At 38.4% G+C, this 23,464-nt stretch overlaps 1 protein-coding gene across 10 annotated transcripts in view; it reads left to right on the forward strand.

Annotated features, from left to right (window-relative positions):
- LOC133657441 (cilia- and flagella-associated protein 46) overlaps positions 1-23,464 on the forward strand; it is a 105,326-nt gene that overhangs the window by 59,721 nt on the left and 22,141 nt on the right. For all 10 annotated transcript variants that reach the window (XM_062058771.1, XM_062058774.1, XM_062058775.1 and 7 more), the window contains 9 exons: positions 324-512; positions 714-827; positions 11,291-11,473; positions 11,632-11,805; positions 12,182-12,279; positions 18,169-18,239; positions 22,165-22,340; positions 22,472-22,578; positions 22,973-23,043. In XM_062058771.1, the coding sequence (XP_061914755.1) occupies positions 324-512; positions 714-827; positions 11,291-11,473; positions 11,632-11,805; positions 12,182-12,279; positions 18,169-18,239; positions 22,165-22,340; positions 22,472-22,578; positions 22,973-23,043 (1,183 nt within the window). The remainder of the gene's footprint in view (positions 1-323; positions 513-713; positions 828-11,290; positions 11,474-11,631; positions 11,806-12,181; positions 12,280-18,168; positions 18,240-22,164; positions 22,341-22,471; positions 22,579-22,972; positions 23,044-23,464) is intronic.

A 23,464-nucleotide genomic window follows, 5' to 3' on the forward strand; every position in this document is an offset into this window, starting at 1 on the left:
TAATCATTTACTTACTCATTGTCTGTTATTTTTTTTATTGATTAATTTATCTATTAACTGTAGTGGTGCAAATGGAGTAAAAACAAATGTGTAAAAAATTGCTATGATACCAAAAAGGGTAGAATTACATAAACTCTGCTTCTCCTACATCTTTTCGGACATGCTGTAATTAAAACTGGAAATATGTGATGTAATACATTGTAATTGTAAGCATGTTTGAATTAAACTGACACTAACCAACCAACTCCTTCTATCTGACTCACCTTCTTTGCTCAGATCTACATACTCTCTTGACCACCAGTTCTTCCTTGTGTCCTATGCAGGAGTGGATGAATGTGGGCAGCACATTGGGTCAGATGGCGTTGGGCCAGCTGGCTGCAGTGAGCTCTTGTTCCATAGACAGTATGGAGCTGAGAGCGCACTGCTTGAGTCTGATGGGTAAAACCATAAGACTGATGGCTGTGCAAGAAGACCCTGGTTATATATCGTATCTCTGGGACAAAGATATCCAGGTAGAAAATATCCCATTGCCAAAATGTTTTGCACCAGTTGGTGAAGCATAGCAACATTGCATTTGGAATGGGGCCATAGACGCTCACATAGTGAAAAGCTAAGATATTGTGATTAAAGAGGAATACATAATGTCATCATTTACAGCAGGTTTTAGATTGCATATTAGTGTAACGTGATCTTGAAATCCTTCTCTGCCACAGGATGGTTTGTGTGACCCCAACACTTTGGAGGAAGAACATTCAGGGAAAGAGAAAGACAGCACTTTAAGCAGTGAGGAGTCAAAGATTACCTCTGCCAAAAGCGCTGAGCTGCAGGTACAAACCTCTTGTCAAGTGACCCTGTCATTCCTGACTCATTAAATCTGTGATTTTATGAATGTTCACCTCCTATGTCGAATCCCCCAGAGGTCATTGTCTGGACATGCTTCCTAGTTCTCAAAATAAAAATCTCAGCTGAAACATCTGATGCACTTGGGGCGGAACTTGAGGGTTCAAGATTTGATTCCCGCTTCCGCCATCCTAGTCACTGCTGTTGTGTTCTTGGGCAAGACACTTTACCCACCTGCTCCCAGTGCCACCCATACTGGTTTAAATATAGCTTAAAGATGCATCGGTTTCACTATGTAACACGCTTTGAGTCAATAGAGAAAAAAAGTGCTATATAATTTGCTTAACTTCACTTTAAACCACCTGCAGAATAAGATAGCAACTGCACCTATTTATTATATTTGTTATAACATGTAGGACAAGTAAACAACATTCATCTGACAAATGGTTCAAATATAATTCAATCAATCAACACTTTATTCTGTACACAGGCAAGATGCAACACTAAAGGCTTGATTTACTAAAGATTTGTGTGTACTAAAACACATGCAAACCTAATATCACATGCATAGCTGATCTACTAAACATGTTCAAAGGCGTGCAATCCATTTTGCGTCTCTGTTTTCATTAATATGCAAAATATATGTTGATCTTCAAAACGCCCACAAAACTGGGAGGAAAAGATGCAAATACAATTATTTAGCACGCGCAATGTGATTTATAAACACTCTTTATTGTTTTGCGAGGAGTAATTTGTGTTTTATTTAGCACATATCAGAAGGAAGTGTAAACTGACCGTTCCACACAATGCTGCAGGATCAGTGCGTGCGCTGTACACACACTATGAACAGACGAGCATCCTATGTCCTACGTGTCTGTCAACATTTTAGAGTACTGTCAGAAATAAAAACTATTAGACAAATCGTATTTAGCAATATCATTTTATAATATTGTAGCTGCTTGAGGAATTAAGGGGCTGAATGAAACAAATTCAATTGATGCTTTTTAGTGTCCTTTAGTGTTTTTTCATGACATAAAAAACATGTATGACATTTATGAAAACATTTATGTGGTACATTAAAAACATAGCCATACACCACAGGTAGAAGGATAACATCGATATGCAGTAAATGAGTGTCTCTGTGGTGATGCCTGGAATAGTACATGCAAAATCCTCATTTAAATAAGGCAGTCTGCACCACTTTACAATTGTACATGCAGACTTAGTGAATTGCACGCAACACGCTCATAAATAGTACACACTATTTTAAAGATTGCACACGCTTTTTAGCGCGTGGTATTTGGATGTTAGTAAATCAGTCCCTAAGTGCTTAAAAGGGATAAATACAAACATGCACACATGGCACCATTGACAATAACAAAACATGGCATAGCACTGAGGATTGACGAAAACGCCACTTTTGAAGCATACACACTGGAAAATACCAAAAAAAATAATGCGATATAAAAAAAATAGATGTATATTTTCAATATGGACATAAATAGAATACAAACAATAAATACAAAAACAAAACAGTAAGGATGTTTAACTTATACAATAATAAATAGAAACAATGACAAATGTAAAATACTTTTAGTTTCAGGTAATCTAGTTGATGCCTCATACAGTTCAGCTAATGTATAACAGTAAACATGAATCTAATACAATTAAATGTCATATGATTTATGGTATGTGTAATTCAGTTAATCATGTATTCCAGTAGAAACTTACTGCGTAATTGATTCTCTATATTGAAGCATACACTAAAAAAAATCAAATACATAGATAGAAACCCTTTAGTATTTTCTACATTTGATATGAGCTCAATTTATGAGTGATTTAGTCAGTATTTCTCCTTTGCAGAGGTAATCCATGTATCTCACAGGTGTGCAATATCAAAATGTTGATTAGACAGCATGATTATCTCACAGGTGTGCTTTAGGTTGGCCACAATATAGAACCAATTGAAAATGTTCTCTTTGTTTTTATCACACAGCACAATGCCACAGATGTCGCATGTGTTCAGGGGTGTGAAAGAGGGATACTGACTGCAGGGATGTCAACCAGAGCTGTTGTCCGTGAATTGATTTTTTATTTATTTACCGTAAGCTAGGGCTGGGCGATATATCGAGTTTGTAAGATATATCGATATATTTTTAAACAAGATATGAATTTAAAAAATATCGTAATATCGATATATAATTTATTTCACGTTAAAATTACCAAACGCCGCTTATTTGTTGTGTTCCTTGTTCTCCCCCGCTCCTCCTCCATGGGCTATTAAACCCCTCCCCTTCCTCCTTTCAAGACGTGCTTGCACGTATAACAACATCCATGATTGGTTGGTTGTTTACTATGATGAGTCATCAGCAGCTCTCAAATTTTTTCCTGGATAAATGCCTGTTGTTGAGATATTATTTTAGCATCCTAGGCTGGCTTTTAATAACGCCTGCTTAGTAGGGCTGCATGATTAATCGTCATCTAAACGCCGTCAAGGTTTTAATTATAGCAATTACGTAACCGCAGGAGGCTGAGGTTTTTTGTTCTGTTTGTCAATCAGAATTGTTGAGCCTCGCGTTTGTTTGCCTCTCGCTTCAAACAGGGAGAAAGACGTCTCACCCTGTGCATCGCTCTCAGCACCTGAGTAGAATTAACTGAACATAGTAAGCCCGCTTTTTTCAGTCATTCACAATCTTTGTCTCGGTGGGCGCAGTGTGGGGTGCCAGCGTTACACACACACGAAGCACACACAGCGTCCCGACTCGCGACTTGCTAGGTAAGAAGTGCCGCAAAGTAACACAAATTTAAGAGGAAAAAAATACATGATTACAAAGCCAAATGTCCTGATGTGGTAATATTTCAGCTTCAAATTGGATGGACAATAAGAGTCCATCAACACGAACGAGCGAGAATGCCTTGATCACGTCCGGCATCATTTTTCCAACTGGGGAAAAAATGCACTTTTAGATGTTCAGTATTTATTTAGGTTACATTTTTGCTTACCGAAATGAGTCCATTTTATTTTTTGTTTATTTATTTAGGATGAAGTTATTTATCTTTCAATTACAGTACAATGGTAAACAATTCCACAGTAAAGACAAATAGTTTATATCCTTTAAAATGGTTACTTACATTATAAAGATACATTATGATTACATTACATTATAAATGGGTTAGTGGTGACCAATATTTAAGCGTAGATATGCCTTTTGTTTACATAGAAAAACTTAGTAAAATAGGAAAAAAAACAAAAGTGTTTACATATTTTACTTGGATATAGAATGCAATTGTGTTGTTTTATAATCATGGAATGGCAGAAATAACAATTTTGATTACACAAGTGTTAAAGATAACATTGTCAGAATAGGTCCCGGCTGAAACCGCAAATGTATGATAAAAAAAACATAATTTTACAATAAGGACAGTGCATGTGATGAAAACAGAAGGCAAATTTTCCCCATTAAACCATCCATCCATGTATTTTCTACCAATAGAAATGGGCATGTCTGGTCTCTCCCTACCTGTTGTCTACCTTGCACACAGTGATGGGCAAGCTTCTCGGAAAATGTAGTTAGCTGAGCTACTAGTTACCATCGATTAAATGTAGCTAATCTACAGAGGAAGCTATCCCCATGAGAATTGTAGCAAGCTACATGGCAAAAGTAGCCTGCTACATCAAAGCTACATAAATATAAATGTATAACATAGTGTACAACTTTCCACCAAACAAGAGAAAAAATGCTACAATAAACACAAACTAGAAACATTTCCTCTGTCTGGCTTTTCAACATTTCTTTAAAGTTGCGTACCATGTACAAAGTGAGGGAAGAAACACAGAAATCAAATTAAACAAAAGTCAGTAAAACAATAATAATGATAAATAAACACCATTATGTATACTCTAATGGAGACTTTTCAGAACAGGATACATTATGACAATAACCTGGCTAAGGAAAAGTGCAAAACATTTCTCTCACAAAACGAGACATCTTTAAATAAACGGATATCACTAAAAACTGAACAGATTTTAAGTAAACATATTTTCCTGACTGGGGAACAGAGTCAAACAAAATTACATTTCTCTCCAATTCGTACACTTCAAGTTCTTACACTGAAAAAAATATGTCTGTTGGATTTACATGAAAATGGTTTGTACATCGGTTGCACATATTAAAATCATGTATAGTAAACTGAATTATTTTTCATAAGATGAACATGATTTTACAATGTTAACTCGTTTCTTTCATGTTTACTACATACAATTTTTACTAATTAAAGCAACATGTTATTTTTATTTTTACTAATTAAAGCAACATATTTTTATGTTAAGTAAAAATAGTATTGTTGTGTTGCATTGACCTAACCTGCTTTAGTGAGTGGCACACTATTAAATCATTTAGACAATGCTTAATTTCTGTATAAATTCAATATTCCAATACTCCCCTTTAGATCCTTTTACCTACAACATTTTTCAAAATTAATTAAAAAAAATGTTTTTAAACAATGCAACTGTAATGTTAAAACTTACAAAAAATTGTCAGCGTGGGGCGGCGTGGCGAAGTTGGTAGAGTGGCCGCGCCAGCAATCGGAGGGTTGCTGGTTACTGGGGTTCAATCCCCACCTTCTACCATCCTAGTCATGTCCGTTGTGTCCTTGGGCAAGACACTTCACCCTTGCTCCTGATGGCTGCTGGTTAGCGCCTTGCATGGCAGCTCCCGCCATCAGTGTGTGAATGTGTGTGTGAATGGGTGAATGTGGAAATACTGTCAAAGCGCTTTGAGTACCTTGAAGGTAGAAAAGCGCTATACAAGTATAACCCATTTATCATTTATCATTTAGTACTGATAAGTAAATATACTTGTTTTCATGTTAAAAAAATGTTTCATGGGAAAAAAAAAGAAAGAAAGAAAAACCTTATTTTGAAAGAGTAATCTTGCTGGGCGCTGCGCCATGATCGTTTACATTTAGGGGAAACCCTGTAGAGCTTGTCAAAAGTCCAGCCTAAGCGCATATTTGAGGTCCAAGGCATACATCGGGCCAAACAACATGGCAGCAGCTAAAGCAGTGTTGTCTACAACCTGCAGTATCGTCTGCCTTTCCAGGAAAATCCCGATGTTCTTTGGTTGGTCAGTGGGATCTCTTTGTTTTGTCACATGTATTCCCACTGAGGTGTCCTGAGTGGATTCATCGTTGTACAAAAATATATTTACAAAAATGGCCTTTAAATGAACAAAATTGGAAACATGTTGGAAGTCCTTTGGAGAGGTATTTTTTTCAAAACATATGCCACATTTGATCCAAACAAGAAAGATGAAAAGTGCAAGTAAGTTGCATATGTGCTTGTCAAAAGTTTGGCGCAATGACATTTCAGTCACAACAAGGGCGACTTGTCAATCTTGCCATAACAAGGCACCAGTTAACTCGCTTTCTGTTTTTGAGAATCCTGCTCAATTAATATTTTCTGCAGCACTTCGAAAAAGTACTTTTGCTCAGGAAGATAGTTGAGATCCAAGGCATACATTAGGCCAAACAACAAGGCGGCAGCTAAGGAAATGTTGTCCATAACCCGCAATACCATCTGGCCTTCCAGGACAATCCCAATGTTCTCTGGTTGGTCAGTGGGGTGTCTTTGTTTTACCACGTATATAAGTATGTATCCACTGTTGTGTCTTCAGCAGACCCATCATTGAGGACCTCAACTAGTGCCTGCAAAGTAGTCACAAAAGGAGCCAAATAAAACTTTTTAAAAGCCCCCAAAAAAATTTGGAGAGCTGAAAAGGTTATGATCATGTTTTTGCTCTTAATTGTAATTCCTAATACATCAGGTATCTCCAGTCGAGTATTTATTTTCTATTATTTATTACAGTTTGCTGTTATTACAACCTGAATTTCAGAAAAGTTAAGATGGTCTTTAGAGTGTAAACAAATGTAAACCTAAAGTCTTACCAATTACATGGGCCATAATTTTATTTACACAAGACATAACTTATGTTTAAACTGAACAATATTACAGTTGTGTGGTTGCAAAAGAGTTCACTTTCTGCATCACCTGAGCATGTTTATTGAAAGACAACAAGACACAACCCAGAATGCCAAATGTGTTGAAAAGTGATAACAACAAAACATATTGAAGTACAATTTCTGCTAACAGAGATTGAGAAACATTGTTTTTAAATGTTTTGTGGTTGGGGGCGTGGTTAAGAGGGGAGGAGTATATTTACAGCTAGAATTCACCGAGTCAAGTATTTCATATATATATATATATATATATATATATATATATATATATATATATATATATATATATATATATATATATATATATATATATATATATATATATATATATATATAAAAGTAAAATAAATACTTGAATTTCAGTGTTAATTTATTTACACATATACACACACACATAACACTCATCTACTCATTGTTGTACTTGACAGACTTGATCAAATACACAGTAATGAAAACACAGTTGTTCTACTAACTGTACTGTGCTTGCTGCTTACTAAAAAAAACACTTACCTTTCACTATTTGAGTAGCCTTTGTTATGCCATTTGCGTACTGGCGAGCGATCTCTGAATCCAGGAACATATCCTTCACGGATTTGTTGTAGACATCCGCAAATGAGAACAGGATGTTGCTTCCAGCTATCAGCATAGCCATCTTTGTCTCGGCATAAATTACACCATCGGGTCTCCATTTAGCGAGGTGGCCCATAACACTGGGCTGGGACCGGTGCTGCGCTGCCGCCGCTTTGTGCTTCGCTAACCGTTCATGAGTGACTATATCCGTTCGGCCACCGTGTTCAATGGAGAAGTCTGATCTACAAAATTTACAGGCAGCATACCCCTTCCCCTTCGAACTGTCCTGGATAAACTGAAACTCTTGTTTCCATTCGTTTTGGAACTTACAAGCGTATTTCTTCATCTTACTCCTCGTCGGCGTTGCCATGGCTGTATCTTCCTCGTTCTTCTGCTTCGTCTCCTTGTTGTGTGCGCAGTTGTGCACTCTCTAAAAGCCGTAGATGTTATAATGTGATTGGGCAGGCACGCTGTTTATATCGTGGGAAAGCGGACGTGAAAACAGGCTGTCGACTCGTCACTCAGGTCCGCATGGAGCTGGAGGGGGCGTGGCCTCCAGCTGCGGCTGTAAATCGGGAGATTTTCGGGAGAATATTTGTCCCGGGAGGTTTTCGGGAGAGGCGCTGAATTTCGGGAGTCTCCCGGAAAGTTTGGGAGGGTTGGCAAGTATGCTTGGGGGTAACGATTCGATTCAGATTCGATTCTTGATTCAAAACTATTCTCGATTAAAAATCAATACTTTTTAATAACATTGAGTGCCAGTTGTATATAACTGCATTCCTCTATAAAAAAGATAAATAGCTGTGATAAATTCCTATAATACCTAAAAAAATGGGTTTTGTTTAATAAAATCCTACCCAAACATTTAATAACGTCAAATACAAATAGGGCAACAAGAGTTTGTTACTGCCCAACACGGCTGATACGGTATAATCTCGATTCACGTGTAACAATTACAACATTTAAGATACCTCTTCATCAACTGGCGATTTGATTAGGTGCAATTTACATCCGGATCATGATACATCCCGATTCAAATGTGACTCGTTGACGTTGGTCAGTTATGCTTTCAGTCTACTTGACAGCAGCGTGGCATATTTCACAAACGGCGTTAGTTTTAGCAAGATGCCCGTTTCTATTGAAAAACCTTTAGTTTTGCCAAACCTTCGAGTTTAAGCCATGACTTTTTGTTGTTACGTATACGGGCCTACCCACAATTATTTGTGTTCACTAAAAAGGTTTCACACTTAATTTGGGTAATTATCTATTTAGTATTTTGGTTAAATTAGGGCTTTCAAATGATTTTTTTTAAATCAGATTAATAATATTTTGGAATTTGGCTTAATCATTATTAATCGCAGGTGATTGCTTGTTTTCAAAATTAAAATATGCTTAATACCCCAATATTTTAACGCACATGCAATTTTTTGTCAGAATGTGTGTTTTCATGAATAATGCAATATATTTTGTGATTAATCACATTAGTTAAGGCTTTATTTTGACAGCCCAAGTTAAAAAACATCAAAATCCAATTTAATAGATACGAGGTAAAATCTGATGCTCTTCAAATGTTCCCTAAACTGCAGCAATTTAAAGCTGATCCACTGATGCACTTATATTCGCATACGCATGTCCGGGGTTCGATGCCAACCGGCAAATCTTCACATCCCATCTGACAAATTGGGCAAAGGGCAGATTACACCCCAGACTGGTCCTCAGTCTATCACAAGACTATATATATAGATATACAAAACCCGAAACCAGTGAAGTTGGCACATTGTGTAAATCGTAAATAAAAACGGAATGCAATGATTTGCTAATCCTTTTCCACTTATATTCAATTGAATACACTGCAAAGACAAGATAATTTAACGTTCAAACTGGAAAACTTAGTTATTTTTTGCAAATATTAGCTCATTTGAATTTTGATGCATGCAACATGTTAAAAAAAAGCTGGCACAAGTGGCAAAAAAGACTGAGAAATCAAACACTTAAATGGAACATCCCACAGGTGAACAGGCTAATTGGGAACAAGTGGGTGCCATGATTGGGTATAAAAAGCAGCTTCCATGAAATGGTCAGTCATCCACAAACAAGAATGGGGTGAGGGTCACTACTTTGTAAACAAATGCGTAAGCAAATTGTCGAACAGTTTAAGAACAATATTTCTCAAAGAGCTACTGCAAGAAATGTAGGGATTTCACGTCTACCGTCCGTAATATCATCAAAAGGTTCAGAGAATCTGGAAAAATCACTGCACGTAAGCGGCAAGGCCATGACCTTTGATCCCTCAGGCGGTACTACATCAAAAACCGACATCTGTGTGTAAAGGATATCACCACATGGGCTCAGGAACACTTCTGAAAACCACCGTCAATAGCTACTGTTTGTCGCTACATCTGTAAGTGCAAGTTAAAACTCTACTGTGCAAAGCCAAAGCCATTTATCAATAACACCCAGAAACGCTGCCGGCTTCGCGGGGCCCGAGCTCATCTAAGATGGACTGATGCAAAGTGGAAAAGTTTTCTGTGGTCTGACGAGTCCACATTTCAAATTGTTTTTGGAAATTGTGGACGTCATGTCCTCCGGAACAGAGAGGTAAATAACCATCCGGATTGTTATAGGCGCAAAGTTCAAAAGCCAGCATCTGTGATGGTATGGGGGTGTATTAGTGCCCAAGGCATGGGTGACTTACACATCTGTAAAAGGTACCATTAATGCTGAAAGGTACATACAGGTTTTGAAGCAACATATGTTGCCATCCAAGCAATGTTATCATGGACGCCCCTGCTTATTTCAGCAAGACAATGTCAAGCCATGTGTTACAACAGCGTGGCTTCGTAGTAAAAGATTGCGGGTACTAGACTGGCCTGCCTGTAGTCCAGACCTGTCTCTCATTGAAAATGTGTGGCACACATTTTACCGCAACGGAGACCCCGGACTGTTGAACAACTTCAGCTATACATCAAGCAAGAATGGGAAAGAATTCCACCTGAAAAGCTTCAAAAATTGGTCTCCTCAGTTTCCAAACATTTACTGAGTGTTGTTAAAAAGGAAAGGCCATGGAACACAGTGGTAAAAATGTCCATGTGCCCACTTCTTAGCAATGTGTTGCTGCTACTAAATTCTAAGTGAATGATTATTTCCCCCCAAAAATTAGTTTCTCAGTTCGAACCTTAAATATCTTGTTTTTGCAGTATCCATCCATCCATGCATTTTCTACCGCTATCCCCTTTGGTATATTCAATTGAATATAAGTTATAAATGATAAATAAATGATAAATGGGTTATACTTGTATAGCGATTTTCTACCTTCAAGGTACTCAAAGCGCTTTGACAGTATTTCCACATTCACCCATTCACACACACATTCACACACTGATGGCGGGAGCTGCCATGCAAGGCGCTAACCAGCAGCCATCAGGAGCAAGGGTGAAGTGTCTTGCCCAAGGACACAACGGACGTGACTAGGATGGTAGAAGGTGGGGATCGAACCCCAGTAACCAGCAACCCTCCGATTGCTGGCACGGCCACTCTACCAACTTCGCCACGCTGAAAGGATTTGCAAATCATTGTATTCTGTTTTTATTTACAAATTACACAACTTGCCAACTTCACTGGTTTTGGGTTTTGTAGTATAGAGACAGGCTTTTTTCAAAATTTACATCAAGCTATTTTATTTATCGTCAATTCGGCACAGGCTTTTTAGTCAATTCAGTTTGGATCCTATTGTTGTATATCTATTACTTAATTGTGTCACCTATGTTGAGAATTAGAAAGGTTACAACTATAGCACAGAACACCAAGATTGCGTTGTGTATAAATGTGTTCTGAGTGTTGCCTATGTCTCTATGTCATGCAGCGTAAGAGACACAAAGCTCAGCAGCTTTTGGCCCAGGCCAGCAAGGTATTGTCTGAAGCTATTGCTCTGTGTCTTCAGCACAAGTTGTCTGCTTCCATCCTAAGCAATGCCTCTCTTAGTATGCTGCAGTGTCATGGCCAGTCAGATCATGAACTGACAGGTCAATATCTCGCCTTGTTTCAGGTAAGCTTCTGTGCATCAAAAAAACATATTTTTGTGTGCATTTTCACCAAAAATTTTATTAAATGGTATTTATTAATAAATGTCATTACCTACCGGTACATTGATTCCCACCTAACGTAATAGACAACTTTAATTGTGTGTGTTTTTTTTATCCCCAGAGTGCTTTTGCTGTTGATGTAATGGCTGAAGTCTTAAATTCAGCCTGTGTTGACACTAGTGTGTCCCAGCTCGCAGCTCTACTCAGCCTCCACACAAAACTGTATGTCTCTGAAGAGGGGAGGTCCACGAGAATGCTGGAAGGAGTGAAACATTCCCTGAACAGTATCTCCAAGGTACCAGGTCACCCACTTTCCACCCTCGCTTCTAATGATTAATGGATTCTGTCATAGCCAGATAGTTAAGTTCCCTTGAGGTGGGACGAGATATTGGGGATGCTATCCCCTTTGCTCCAAATGTATTTTGGAACCCAGATAGTGCTCTGAGGCAGAGCTGCAAATATATTTTACCTCAGTTATTTTGCGTCACAAAACATGAACAGTATTGCATACTTTATCAAACTTTTAGGGACAAACAATAACATTTTTTTATTTAATGAGTTCCATTATATTAGGAATTGCACCCCATTTATTGTATTTCTCTTTGACAAGCCCTTTCAATAAATAAATGCTGTAGATTACAACATTCTTACTGCAAAAATTATTTCCACAGGCCTTCTCTCAACTAACCATTGATCCCAACCACCTGAACTTTGTTGCGGAACTTCCGCCTGAGATGAAGATTATATTACTGCAGCACTCCTATGATGGGTAATTTGTCTTTTTAAATTAGTCTTTGTTTCCACTCACTGCCATGTTTTCCTCCAAGTGTTGTTTGTATTGCTAACAGTATTGGTTTAGTATACAGTATAATGGCGTGGTTAGTGTGTTCAGGACCTGCCACTCGAGAACTTATTTCAAAAGGTAGGCGGGAGAGAATATTCAAGGAGCTTTATTTGTTATACTCTTACACATTTGCACATATGCTTGCATACTTAAAAAATATTTAAATTTTTGTATTTTTTTTTTATCATCTCAAAAAGTATTTCTTAGCTGAACAATGTTATAAGTCATTAAAATATGGTGTATGTTGCTATGAAAACAAATTTCAAAACCCCAGGCAGTGCTAAAAAATAAAACTACCCACTTTTTCATCTTGCAAAATTGAGGCTCAACAAAGAAACAGCCCTTTAAGACCTCAATACACAGTGATTACATAGCAACATAAACAGAGGCGGTTTTACGTAAGGGTAAGAGGGAGGAGAGCCTCCTCAAACAAATGTCTTGCCCTATCAAATCAAAATGTTTGAGGTTTTGAAAATACATTTTAATATACCCACAAAATGTGTATATGGCAGGTTGATCCGCTGTAGTGGAGAAATCCGCTGAAAAGGGACACACTACAACACTTTTCATCTTCCTTCTTTTTTGTCCATCGCCTGTGTCAAGCGCTGTGTCAAGTCCACGTGCACACAGACTCACCCAAGCTCATCCTCTCTGCCCTCAGTAAACCAGTGTTGACGAAATAAAAAGAGACAAAAAGTTGTCAAAAACAAAATCCTATTGTATTTAATTTTGTCTTGTAAATCAGTGGTACCCAACCACCGGTCCGCGGCCCGGTACCGGTCTGTGGATCGATTGGTACCGGGCCGCACAAGAAAAAAATTAAATCAACATAAAAAACACAAGATACACTTACAATTAGTGCACCAACCCAAAAAACATCCCTCCCTCATTCACCCATTCGCACAAATGGGTTGTTTATTTCTGTTATTAATATTTCTGGTTCCTACATTATATATCAATATACATCAATACAGTCTGCAGGGATACAGTCCATAAGCACACATGATTGTATTTTTTTAAGGCAAAAAAAAAAAAATCCCCCACCCCCGGTCCGTGGGACAAATTTACTAGCGTCGACTGGTCCGCAGTGACAAAAAAGTTGGGGACCACTGTTGTAAATGGCTGGGACAAGTTCGGAATATATCCATTCACAGTTCTTTAATAGCATACAATATGAGAGAGGGTGGGGGTTAGCGACAAAGGTGGGCCAATTAGATGCTTTTAATTGTGAGATGAGGAAGTTTAATTTTGCAACGGTGGCGCCAAAACAAAAAGGTGATGCTTTAACATGTTCTACATGGTAATATATGAACACCTGGGAGAAAGTGAAGAGGACACTTTTTTTTTTTGACGCTATATGATGCCATTGATTGTGACATCTACAGACTGTAAGTTAAAGGCCTACTGAAACCCACTACTACCGACCACACAGTCTGATAGTTTATATATCAATGATGAAATCTTAACATTGCAACACATGCCAATACGGCCGGGTTAACTTATAAAGTGCAATTTAAAATTTCCCGGGAAACATCCGGCTGAAAACGTCTAGGTATGATGACGTTTGCGTGTGACATCAAGGGTTGAAGCGGAAGTATTGGGACACCATTGTATCCCAATAACAAACAGCTCTGTTTACATCGCAAAATTCCACAGTATTCTGGACATCTGCGTTGGTGAATCTTTTGCAATTTGTTCAATTAACAATGGAGACTGCAAAGAAGAAAGCTGTAGGTGGGATCGGTGTATTAGCGGCTGGCTGCAGCAACACAACCGGGAGGACTTTGAGTTGGATAGCAGACGCCCTACCGTGAGTACAGCTTTGGCTTCCAAACATATGATCGCTTGCCCGTACGTGCGTGGCGCTATGTGTATTTCACGTACGTAACTTTGGGGAAATATATGTTTCTTGCCGACTCTGATGGCGGCCGGGGTGTCGTCGAAAGCTACAACGCCCGCCGCCGCGCCGCTGTCCTCACCTTGACTTCCTCCGTCTCCGGGCCGCCGACCGCACCGATCATCGTGGTGAAGTCCTTCGTCGCGCCTTCGATCGCTGGAACTTAGGTGAGCACGGGTCGTGATGAGCAGATGAGAGCTGGCGTAGGTGGAGAGCTAATGTTTTTAGCAAAGCTCTGTCGAGGTCCCGTAGCTAAGTTAGCTTCAATGGCGTCGTTAGCAACAGCATTGCTAGGCTTCGCCAGGCGGTACAGCATTAACTGTGTGGTTACAGGTCCAGAGTTTGGTAGTATTGTTGATCTTCTGTCTATCCTTCCAGTCAGGGGCTTATTTCTTTTGTTTCTATCTGCATTTAAGCACTATCTATCACGTTAGCTTCGTAGCTAAAGTGCTTCGCCGTCATTTTCAAGAGGATATAGTATCCGAGGTGGTTTAAAATACAAATCCGTGATCCACAACAGAAAAAGGAGAGAGTGTGGAATCCAATGAGCCCTTGTACCTAAGTTACGGTCAGAGCGAAAAAAGATACGTCCTGCACTGCACTCTAATCCTTCACTCTCACGTTCCTCATCCACAAATCTTTCATCCTGGCTCAAATTAATGGTGTAATCGTCGCTTTCTCGGTCCGAATCGCTCTCACTGCTGGTGTAAACAATGTGAAAATGTGAGGAGCCTTTCAACCTGTGACGTCACGCTACTTCCGGTACAGGCAAGGCTTTTTTATCAGCGACCAAAACTTTATCATCGATGTTCTCTACTAAATCCTGTCAGCAAAAATATGGCAATATCGCGAAATTATCAAGTATGACACATAGAATGGATCTGCTATCCCCGTTTAAATAAGAAAATTTAACTTCAGTAGGCCTTTAAAGCTGTGTGTAGTTGTTTGTTCCATCCAAATGAGCTGTTCAGTCGAAAAGAGCATCAGTTGCTCTTCCTGTTTAAACGGTGATGAAAACGAATATGTAGGCTGCAAGTTTTTAAATGCTTACTGGTCAGAGAAAAAAATGAAATACATACAATTTAAAAGAACAGGGGAACTGATGACTCTTGGTTAGTTGGTACAGTAAAACACAACTTGAAAAAAAACATTACTATATCTAGAGTGTAGGCAGTGCTGTTAAGTTTCTCTGTGTAAATAAGTGAATAATTCAGAAACTGTGAGGCATGCATGATTCAACTGACTTGATGATACACTACTTTGAGAAGAACCTTTTTGTATTATTCGTAAGACTACTGTACTTTTTAGTTTTGTAAATATTGACTATTGTGTATGAAGTCCTACTTAAGGTTCAGTTTAAGAATCAGGCCATCAAATTAAGATAACTATTTGATGGTTGATAAAAAGTGGATGAAGGATACTTTATTTGATTTATTTTACTTTTATTTTTTAAATTTCCCCCCTGAGAGATTGCCACCTTATTGTGGTTAAGAGCTACCAGCAGGAGCTTAGTCTTCAGGTGAGACACTCAAGTTGAACACGTGTAAAGGTAGAGGCTTGACAAAGTCCAATCTTCTTCTCCAGGTTGCAGTTGGACACACAGGTCCTGTTTTACTAAAGGTTTCTATGTACTAAAACATGTGCAATCCTTATAGCACACGCAAAGCTGATCTACTAAACTTGTGCATGGTGGATTCCGTCTCTTCAGTGAGCAGAATAAGGCGTGCAATCCATTCTGAGTCTTGGTCTTCATTTATATGCAAGAAATACGCTGATCATCAAAACGGCCACAATACAGGGAGGAGAAAATTCATGATTATTAATAATTATTTATTAAGCGCAATGTGATTCATCAACACCCATCCCCATTCTACAAGCACTATTGTGTGCTTTATTTAGTAACTGTGCAAACTGACAGTTCCACACACAGCCGCAGGACCAGTGCTTGCGCTGCACAGACACACAATGGACAGATGAGAATCCTCCGTCATATGTGTGTGTCAACATTTTTGGATGGTCAGGAAAAACATATATATTAATACAGTATTATCTATTCAGCAACATAATTGTACATCTGCTAGCTAGATGACTTACGGGATTGATTAAAACAAATTCAATTGATGCGTTTTGGTGTCGTTTAATATTTTTTTTTAGGACATTTGTTTTTTTTCCACGTAGTATATAATATATATATATATATATATATATATATATATATATATATATATATATATATATATATATATATATATATATATATATATATATACATATACATATATATATATATATATATATATACATATATATATATATATATATATATATATATATATATATATATATATATATATATATATATATATATATATATATATATATATATATATCACTAAAGTATTTCTTATATGAAAAAAACATTCTGAAGTATGCATTTTTGCATATTGAGCGCAATAAGTGCAGCCTCTCCCATGCACCTTTAGCGGTAAAAAAAAAAAATGGTGTCAGTGTAGATGCATTGCACGACTGCTTCTAAAATGCCCATACAAAGTAATAGATGTCTCCTGCATGTTTGAAAACGTAGCAAGACACCACAGGCATGATAACATGAATGTGCAGTAAATGAGCATGTCTCTGTTATGATGCCTGTATAGTACACACAAAATCCTCATTTAAATAAGACAGACTGCACCGCTTTACAATAGTACACACAGCCTTAGTAACTCACACGCAACACGCTCACTAATAGTAAACACTATTTTATAGATTGCCTGTACTGTTTAGTGCGTGATATTTGAATCTCAGTAAATCAGGCCCATACTGTAGCTAACAACCAAATGATATGAAGAAGGCACTGTTACTATTGTATTAGCACAGAAAAAAGTGCTGGAGCATGATGGAGGAGCATGTACATATGATGCCCCCTTCACATATCTGACTGCCCCTTCGTATATGCCTGCCTCGAACCGACCCTGAACAGTGGCATGCTTGGATGAGTTTGGTGTGGAAGAACCTGTCTAACAAATACAGAGACCTGACTTCAACCCCACTTAAATCCTTAAGACACACTAGAACAGGAATCTCCAACGTGCACAAGAATAATTTGTATCCACGTATCTAAGAAAATAAATGCAATAGTTGTTTTTTTCTAAAAACACAAAAATTTACATTTTGTGTGTGTGTGTTTTTCAGTCGGTCATATCCTCTCTTGCCTGATACAGTGGAATACGTGTCTCCAGTTCAGTCAGGCTGACTCTACTTTTTCTCCGACCTCTCGTATTTAGGGGCAAAATATATGTCTTCAGTCCAGTTGGGTGGCGCTCACTATATAATGTCTAATAAATTAGCTGTCCGCCTGACTAAAGCGTGCTATGGAAAACTCAACCTCGGGTACGTCATTAGTCATTTACCTGAAGGCAGCGTGGACCACTTTAGACTCATTGGACACACTGGTGTTGACACATGAAGGCAGCATGGGTAATTTGCATTTAAAAAAAGCATGTGCAAATCAGTTTTCATCGTTCACTTAAAGAGGAAGAAGAACTAAAATAAAGAGCCATTTAAAAGATTAAGATTAAAGTACCAATTGTCACACACACACATTAGATGTGGTGAAATTTGTCCTCTGCCTTTGTCCCATCCCCTTGGGGAGCAGTGGCGCCGCGCCCGGGAGTCATTTTGGTGATTTAACCCCCAACTCCAACCCTTTGTTGCTGAGTGCCAAGCAGGGAGGTTATGGGTCTCATTTTTATAGTTTTTGGTATGACTCGGCTGGGATTTGAACTCCAACCTACCGATCTCAGGGCGGACGCTCTAACCACTAGGCCACTGAGATGGATAAGACTGGACCTGTTCGCACACACCCTATCTCTCCTTTACATGTTCATTTTAAGTCATTTGTTTGTTTTTTGTTTCAGGTCTGAACTTTATGGAGCCTTTTACAACATGCCTGAAGCTCCAGAAAATACAAAAGTGAAGACAGCACAAGGTTATTATTTGTTTGGCTGGCACACCTACTCCTAATACTGTATGCTGTTAAAAAATCGCACACACTATATTTGTTGCAGTGTCCCCATGAATACTTTTAGGAATATTATGTTCCACACATATCCAGCTGTGTAGAACTTTGTCCGTATTTAAAAGACTATAGCTTTCATATATACATGTATTACGTATTTTAAAGGGTACCTTTGATGATTTTATCCTACATTTAAAACACTTCCTTGTGGTGTCGATAATATGTATTGGATATGCATGGGTGTACATTTTTGCATATGTTTTGCACCATAGTCACATTTATAACCCGTTTTTGAGGCTGTCTGCAAGATGTTTGTTTGCGGACACATTCCCAGATTGCGATTGAAACTACCCCCAACCCGCTCCAAAAGTATCAATATTTATCTTTTGAAAATGTACACTGTTTTAAATATATACCTTGAAGTTATATAGCTATTGTTTTTCAAAAACTGTTAAAATGTAATCTCATTAACATATAAATTCACATATACAGTACATCAGGTATACTTGCACACTCTCTGATCGACTTAAAGGCCTACTGAAACCCATTACTACCATACTTGCCAACCCTCCCATTTTTAGTGGGAGAATCCCGTTATTCAGCGCCTCTCCCGACAACCTCCCGGCAGAGATTTTCTCCCGACAAACTCCCGGTATTCAGCCGGAGCTGGAGGCCACGCCCCCTCCAGCTCAATGCGGACCCGAGACTGAGTGGGGACAGCCTGTTCTCACATCCGCTTTCCCACAATATAAATACGCTTGCAAGTTCCAAAACGAATGGAAACAAGAATTTCAGTTCATCCAGGACAGTTCGAAGGGGAAAGTGTATGTTGCCTGTAAATATGTAGAACAGACTTCTCCATTGAACACGGTGGCCGAAATGATTTCTCAGTCATGAACAGAGAAGTTAAACAGGACAATACTGCCATCTAATGGATAGATAATTCAAGTATTTCTTTTATTTAAATAAAATAAATATATATATATCAATCAATCAATCAATCAATGTTTATTTATATAGCCCTAAATCACAAGTGTCTCAAAGGGCTGTACAAGCCACAACGACATCCTCGGTGTCGAGGGTCTGACATAATATTGTGAAAGTCCAACACATCAGCGAAAGTCCAGTCCATGGTGGGGCCAGCGGGAACCATCCCGAGTGGAGACGGGTCAGCAGCGCAGAGATGTCCCCATCTGATGGACAGGCTAGCGGTCCACCCCGGAGCAGAGTAGAAAAGAAAAGAAAAGAAACGGCAGATCAACTGGTCTAAAAAGGGAGTCTATTTAAAGGCTAGAGTATACAAATGAGTTTTAAGATGAGACTTAAATGCTTCTACTGAGGTAGCATCTCTAACTTTTACCGTATAGCTAGAATTCACTGAAAGTCAAGTATTTCATACATATATATATATATATATATATATATATATATATATATATATATATATATATATATATATATATATATATATATATATATATATATATATATATATATGTATGAAATATATATGAAATACTCGAGTTGGTGAATTCTAGCGGTAAATAACCACGCCCCCAACCACGCCCCCCGCCCCCCACACCCCCACCCCCCCACCTCCCGATATTGGAGGTCTCAAGGTTGGCAAGTATGACTACTACCGACCACGCAGTCTGATAGTTTATATATCAATGATGAAATTTTAACATTGCAACACATGCCAATACAGCCAGGTTAATTTATGAAGTGCAATTTTAAATCTCCCGCCACACTTCCGGTTGAAAACGTCTAGATATGATGACGTATGCGCGTGACGTCAACGGTTGATACGGAAGTATTGGTACCCCATTGAATACAATACAAAAAAGCTCTGTTTTCATTTCAAAATTCCACAGTATTCTGGACATCTGTGTTGGCGAATCTTTTGCAATTTGTTTAATGAACAATGAAGACTGCAAAGAAGAAAGTTGTAGGTGGGATCGGTGTATTAGCGGTTGGCTATAGCAACACAACCAGGAGGACTTACTTGATTAGCCGACGCTAGCTGCCAACCGCACGGATGATCGGGTGAAGTTCTTCGTCCTTCCGTCGATCCCTGGAACGCAGGTGAGCACGGGTGTTGATGAGCAGATGAGGGCTGGCGTAGGTGGAGCGCTAATGTTTTTATCATAGCTCTGTGAGGTCCCGTTGCTAAGTTAGCTTCAATGGCGTCATTAGCAACAGCATTGTTAAGCTTTGCCAGGCTGGGAATTATTAACCGTGTATTTACATTTACATGGTTTAATAGTATTGTTGATCTTCTGTCTATCCTTCCAGTCAGGGATTTATTTATTTTGTTTCTATCTGCATTTGAGCCCGATGCTATCACGTTAGCTCAGTAGCTAAAGAGCTTCGCCGATGTATTGTCGTGGAGATAAAAGTCACTGTGAATGTCCATTTCGCGTTCTCGACTCTCATTTTCAAGAGGATATAGTATCCGAGGTGGTTTAAAATACAAATCCGTGATCCACAATAGAAAAAGGAGAGCGTGTGGAATCCAATGAGCCAGCTTGTACCTAAGTTACGGTCAGAGCGAAAAAATATATGTCTTGCACTGCATTCTAGTCCTTCACTCTAACGTTCCTCATCCACGAATCTTTCATCCTCGCTCAAATTAATGGGGTAATCGTCGCTTTCTCGGTCTGAATCGCTCTAGCTGCATTGAAAACAATGGGGAAATTTTGAGGAGTCCTTCCTCTGGTTACGTCACGCTACTTCCGGTACAGGCAAGGCTTTTTTTATCAGCGACCAAAAGTTGCAACTTAATCGTCAATGTTCTCTACTAAATCCTTTCAGCAAAAATATGGCAATATCGCGAAATGATCAAGTATGACACATAGAATGGATCTGCTATCCCCGTTTAAATAAAAAACTTTATAATTTCAGTAGGCCTTTAAGAGTTGCATTGAAAAAAATCTGCTTTTAGCAGCATTTACAGTATGTCACTGCATGTTGCACGTTGGTGATACTATTCCCATGCCAAGATGAGATCAAAATAATACTTTATCCTATCTTTATTCGTGTTACCTCATTACCTGAAGCAGAAGAGATGCACCCTCTCTGGCTGAGAGGCTTAATTAATGTCCAAATACGTACAGTACATCCACCACGCTGTGATGTTACAACATAGCCAGACTGCAAAATACCACAAACAGAGGCATCCAAAACAGTGTTCAAACTTACACCATAAAACATAAACCTTATGATTTGATGCGGACAATGTTTAACATGAGTATCCAACATTGTAACAGCATTTATAAGTCAGAAAATACGTAACTCAGCATTGATACTCTTTAAAAAACACAGAAATATATTGAATGTTGTCTGTCTATCTGTGTTGGCCCTGCGATGAGGTGGCGACTTGTCCAGGGTGTACCCCGCCTTCTGCCCGAATGCAGCTGAGATAGGCTCCAGCACCCCCCGCAACCCCAAAAAGGGACAAGCGGTAGAAAATGGATGGATGGATGATGAGGACAAGGGGTGAGGATGTAAAAGGGCACAATTGTTTCCCTTTAAACATCACTGCATTATACCTCACATAAAAGGCCAGCTTGCATAACTCATCACGTGGAATTAGCACAGTTGTACCTCTTCGCATGACCTTTTATGGAACTAGTATTACAATAGCAGTCATTGAAAATAAAATAAATGTCTCTAGCCTCTTGCATAATTTCTTCACAATAGTGGCCAAATTATGGAAAAGAAAGTTGAGGAATAAACAATGAGATGGGAAAAAAAGAAAAGAGATTGATTGTAGAATACAGTAGCATCGATAGGAGCGGGCATTGAAGGCGCTCACAGGGACCAATTACAAATCCTGTACTATGTGCATCTATGAGCATGCATGTGTGACTGGGTGTCAATTTATTTGTTGCAGGTTTCCTGACGTGCTCTAAAGTAGCCAAGGTTTCTGTCTGCCCAAGGGCTCTGCTCGCACTTCAGGAGCAGACCCGGTCCTTTGACCAAGAGACAAGACATGCTTTCCTGAAGGAGGCCTGTTTGTATAATGGAAGAGTGGAAGAATCCCTGGAAGAGTTTCACGCTTCTGATCCTGTATGCATTTGCTTGTCTTCTACCCCAATATTATTATCTCACAAGGTTTATGGTTTTGCTTCAATAAATTTAAGTTATGATAAAACCTTTACATCTCCTGAAACATTATTTCTCTTTAATTTTCTAACCAGGAATCTGATGCAGACAAGGTGTTGACGCTTCGTTTCAGGGAAATTGTTCAGCAAATGGAAGAATATTTGAATCCTCTTCTGGCTCAATTTGACTTCTCTTGTTTGAGGTATTATCACCCACATTTGATGGCCACTTTAGGTTCAACTTTCCAATCTAATGATATCCAAATCAAAGTCTATATTAAAACACAAAATTTACCAAAGACAACACTGAAATATAATATTTGGTAATTATATATGCAATATTATACTTAATATTCAGGCACTGTCAGAAAGTACATTTAACATTGTATTTAATATCTCACTTTTTATTTACTTTGTATTTTTAATTAGTATCTCTGTCTTACAAAGAAAGGCAAGCTAAGGCTGTATTATGGATGATTTCTGCGATACTGATTGATCTTGTATTGGTTCATAAGATGGTGCTGATATGCTTAACTTTGTGTCCTGTGAATATGGTTGAATAGATATGCTGATCCTTGTTTGTCTCTTTCCTAACAGCTCCCAGGAGTCATTTGAACCAATTTTTGAAGGGGTCCAAGACAAAAGTAAAGAAAACAAATTACCCTCAGGTAAAAGAACAAGAAGCCCTTAAAATTACTATCCCATTGCCGGGTGCCACTATTCATGTTTTGAGTGAGGCTTTCTGGGTGGCTGGGACAGTGATTGCTTTTAAATAATACTTTTTTTTCCCCCTCAAAATTCTACGTACAATGCAACTTTTTTGCAACTTAAAAAAATGTATATATATTTCCACATTGTCATTATGGGGTATTGTACGTAGAATTTTGAGGACAAAAATGTATGTATTCCATTTTGGAATGAGGCTATAAGATAGCCTGTGAATACTGTGAATAATTTTCAGATGCACTTTACATTTATATTCACATACATACCTAAATACACACACAATCATACATTCATCCATACACATGCACATATACATACTTATACTCACGCATACAAACGCTTCAGCAAACACATATCCATACA

This window comes from Entelurus aequoreus, linkage group LG09, assembly GCF_033978785.1.
Source record: "Entelurus aequoreus isolate RoL-2023_Sb linkage group LG09, RoL_Eaeq_v1.1, whole genome shotgun sequence".
NCBI lineage: Eukaryota > Metazoa > Chordata > Actinopteri > Syngnathiformes > Syngnathidae > Entelurus > Entelurus aequoreus.